The sequence below is a fragment of the Monopterus albus genome, unplaced genomic scaffold (assembly GCF_001952655.1).
Source record: "Monopterus albus unplaced genomic scaffold, M_albus_1.0 scaffold1444.1, whole genome shotgun sequence".
In the NCBI taxonomy this organism is placed as follows: Eukaryota; Metazoa; Chordata; class Actinopteri; order Synbranchiformes; family Synbranchidae; genus Monopterus; species Monopterus albus.
In genome coordinates, this window is record NW_018129321.1 from 1 (window position 1) to 3521 (window position 3521).

General features: G+C 45.3%; 1 protein-coding gene across 1 annotated transcript; it reads right to left on the reverse strand.

Moving 5' to 3' along the window:
• Nucleotides 1-3: 3 nt before the first annotated feature.
• On the reverse strand, nucleotides 4-2552 carry LOC109953808 (protein NLRC3-like; the record flags this gene model as incomplete). Its single annotated transcript, XM_020589266.1, has 3 exons — nucleotides 2443-2552; nucleotides 1183-1376; nucleotides 4-1085 (listed from the first exon to the last, which is right to left on the reverse strand). Coding segments are annotated over exons 1-3 (1347 nt in total), but the record flags the coding sequence as incomplete, so codon positions are not given.
• Between the last annotated feature and the right edge of the window lie 969 nt (nucleotides 2553-3521).

Genomic DNA, 3521 nt, shown 5'->3' on the forward strand with positions numbered 1-3521 from the left:
TCCTGTCTCCAGATGTTTAAACGCCAGGCTCCCGAGCTTCAGAAGAATGTCCCTGTCAGCCTCTGTCAGCTCCTGTGGACTCGTCCCATGTCCCTCACTGTACTTATGCTTCTTCCTCTTGGTCTGAACCAGCAGGAAGTGTGAGTACAGGTCAGTCAGGGTCTTGGGCAGCTCTCCTCTCTGCTCTGTAGTCAACATGTGCTCCAGAACTGTAGCAGTGATCCAGCAGAAGACGGGGACTTGACACATGATGTGGAGGCTCCTGGAGGCCTTGATGTGGGAGATGATCCTGCTGGACAGCTCTTCATCACCATACCTCCTCCTGAAGTACTCGTACTTCTGGGTGTCAGTGAAGCCTCGTACTTCTGTCACCCTGTCCACACATGTAGGAGGGATCTGATTGGCCGCTGCGGGTCGGGAAGTGATCCAGACGAAAGCTGAGGGAAGCAGGTTCCCCTGGATGAAGTTTGTCACCAGCACGCTGACCGAGGACTTCTGGGTGACGTCGGACACAACCTCCCTGCTGCTGAAATCCAGTGAAAGTCTGCTTTCATCCAGGCCGTCAAAGATGAACAGAGCTTTACAGACATCCAGCTCCTCTGCTGTGACCTTCTGTAAGGTTGGATGGAAAACATGGAGCAGCGTGAGAAGACTGTGCTGCTCATGTCTGATCAGGTTCAGCTCCCTGAACGAGAGCAGAACCAGCAGGCTGACATCTTGGTTTTCCAAGCCCTCTGCCCAGTCCAGAGTGAACTTCTGCACCGAGAAGGTTTTACCAACGCCGGCGACGCCTCTTGTCAGGACTGCTCTGATGTGTCCCTGTCGGTCGGGGAAGGCTTTAAAGATCTGGTGGCACTTGATTGGAGTGTCCTGGAGGGTCTTCTTCTTGGAAGTGGTCTCAAGCTGCCTCACCTCATGTTGGGTATTGACCTCTTCACTGTGTCCCTCTGTGATGTAGAGCTCAGTGTAGATCCTGTTGAGGAGGGTTTCACTTCCTGTTCCATCAGTTCCTTCAGTCACATGTTCACATCTGCTCCTCAGACTGATCTTATGTTCATCCAGCACCTCGTGCAGACCACCACCGGCTGAAAGACAAGAGACAGTTAAACATGATTTTGCCTTACACAGAATCTCTACTGTGAAGTTCCCAGTCAAAACTTATGACAAGAAAAACAGTCTCACTTATTCTGGACCTTTTTACACACTGGGGACAGGAGGACTGTCCTGATGAGCCAGACTGGTCCCAGTATGAGGTCAAGCACTGTCTGCAAATCCAGTGTCCACAGCTGGTAGAGACTGGGTCCTTCGGGATGTCCTGACACCAAGCACAGCGGGACAGCTTTCGTTCCTCAGAGCCATGACTCCTCTTCCTCCTTCTGCGGACATCAACACATTTTTTATACAAGACATCAGCAGTCGACCACCCTCAACTCACTAGCTGCATCCAGCTCTTTCCTTACATTTACAGCACCAGTCAAATGTTCAGACACCGTCTCATCCATTGGCTTTTCTTTGTTTCTGTTACTGTTCACATTGTAGATTTAAACTCAAGATGTCAAAACTGTGACACAACACAACACTGGACAGTTTTCACTTACCAGGTGTGTCTTGCGACAAGGTAACTTTATGTGTCTGAGACCATCAGTTGTGTTGTATGGAGTTAGTGCTGCTACTCAACTACTGTAGGAATCCACATTATGGCAGCGTCGACTAAATGAAGTAACAAGAACTGATGATTCCTTCATTATTACTTCATCAGTCAAAACAAGAAACTGTGACAGTTTGTCAAGTGCAGCCAGAGAAACCATCAAAGCCTCTGATGAAACCAGCTCTCACGAGGACCTCCCCAGGACAGGAAGACCCAGAGAGTCCTCTACAGTTCATGAACTTCTCATTCTTCACGAGCAGTCGACCCCGAGGTGATTTGAGTTTTGGTAGACACACTGTGGAATTTGGACACAGTTGAGCTTGATCTACAGGAAAAACCAAGGATTTCCTCTGAACTGGTGCAAAGACTGTTCATGTCTCCATGAATCCATTCTCTTCATTATGGCTCTGTTCACTGGCCAAGTGCTTTCAAATCCACATTAGCAGCAGAAGAGCAAATGAAGCAGATTCAGCTGTCTGAGGCTCACGAACTATAATATGTAGAGCTGGCTGAAAACTCCTTTCAGCTTCTGTGTTTAAAGCCCCCAGGGGATATTTACTGAAACTTGCTCAGGTTCTGATCAGTTTAACAGAGGATTTACTGAGGCATCAGACAAGCTCATCTGATTTGTATAAACTGTCAGTGAAGAAGTGTTTGTTGGCACCATGACCAAGCCTCACACTGGAGCCCAGTAACATGTAGGGGCCACCTGAATGTGCTCAGATCAGCGTCATTAACAATTATTAACCACAGTCTGGAATGTTAAGGAAATTACTGAATGGCAGGTCTCTTACTTTGTGTCCGAGGGTCCAGGTCCAGGACTGAACTCTGGTGGATTCACCTCTTTGGACCAGTCACTCTTCATAGAAGGACAGCTGGATCCTGGAGACTCTGGTCTGTGTTAGGGTGATTTTTATTTTATGCACTTAAAAATGGTTTTATTTTGTAGCACACATAAGTTTACATACTTATATGTCACAGTTATGTTTATATAGTTATGAATATCACCCTATGTGTTCACTGAACCACTGGTCAAATATTTGCTGTGTGAGTCACTGAAACACTAATGCAACATCATAAGTCTTGTCCACTAAATTACTGAATTTCATTAGATTTATGGCTGAAACTAAGGGAGCTCATAGTTACATATCGTTCCTCTGGACTGGTGGAACCAAAGGAGTCTTGGTACGGTAAGGCTCCAAGTTTATTAAAATAGATTAGACGTAGATGAGAAAGCTTCAAAGGGAGAACAGTTATGCACACACACACACACGCAGGCAGAACAGTTTTAATTAAGTGAAACGGAAAGCAATGCGTAATATGGAGCAGTTAGTTGAAAACAAAGGAAGAAGTGAGTGTGTATGTAGGAATTAAAGTAGAACAGGTATTCTACCCCTTCGTAGGGCACTGTCCACGATGATTAGAGCAGAGAGGACGATTGGAGGAAGGACGGACTGAAGGACCAATAACGGGAGAGTCAAGTCTAAACCACGGCTTCAGATCAGTAAATGAAGCTGACAGATTTCTCTCTTTATTCTTCTTAATGTGTCCATGACCAGCTGTCTTTAGAGCAAGATCAAGGGTGTGATTAAAACAGTGAGTGGTTTATTTACAGTTTGACAAAAGCCAACTGAGTCTAATAATGAACAGAATGCATTGTTGAGGCTGTCATTGTCGGCATCTCTGAGAAGAAAGTTCTTGCTATATAATAAAAACCCTAACTAATTTTATTCATTTCTGTCTAAAAATAAAAATCACCCTAACACTACATGAATATTAAAGTCACCCACTATGATTATTTTATCTCTACTAAGCACTGAATAGACAGAAAGTCTGAGAATCCAGTTTAAAAACTCTGAATAAGGAGCAGATG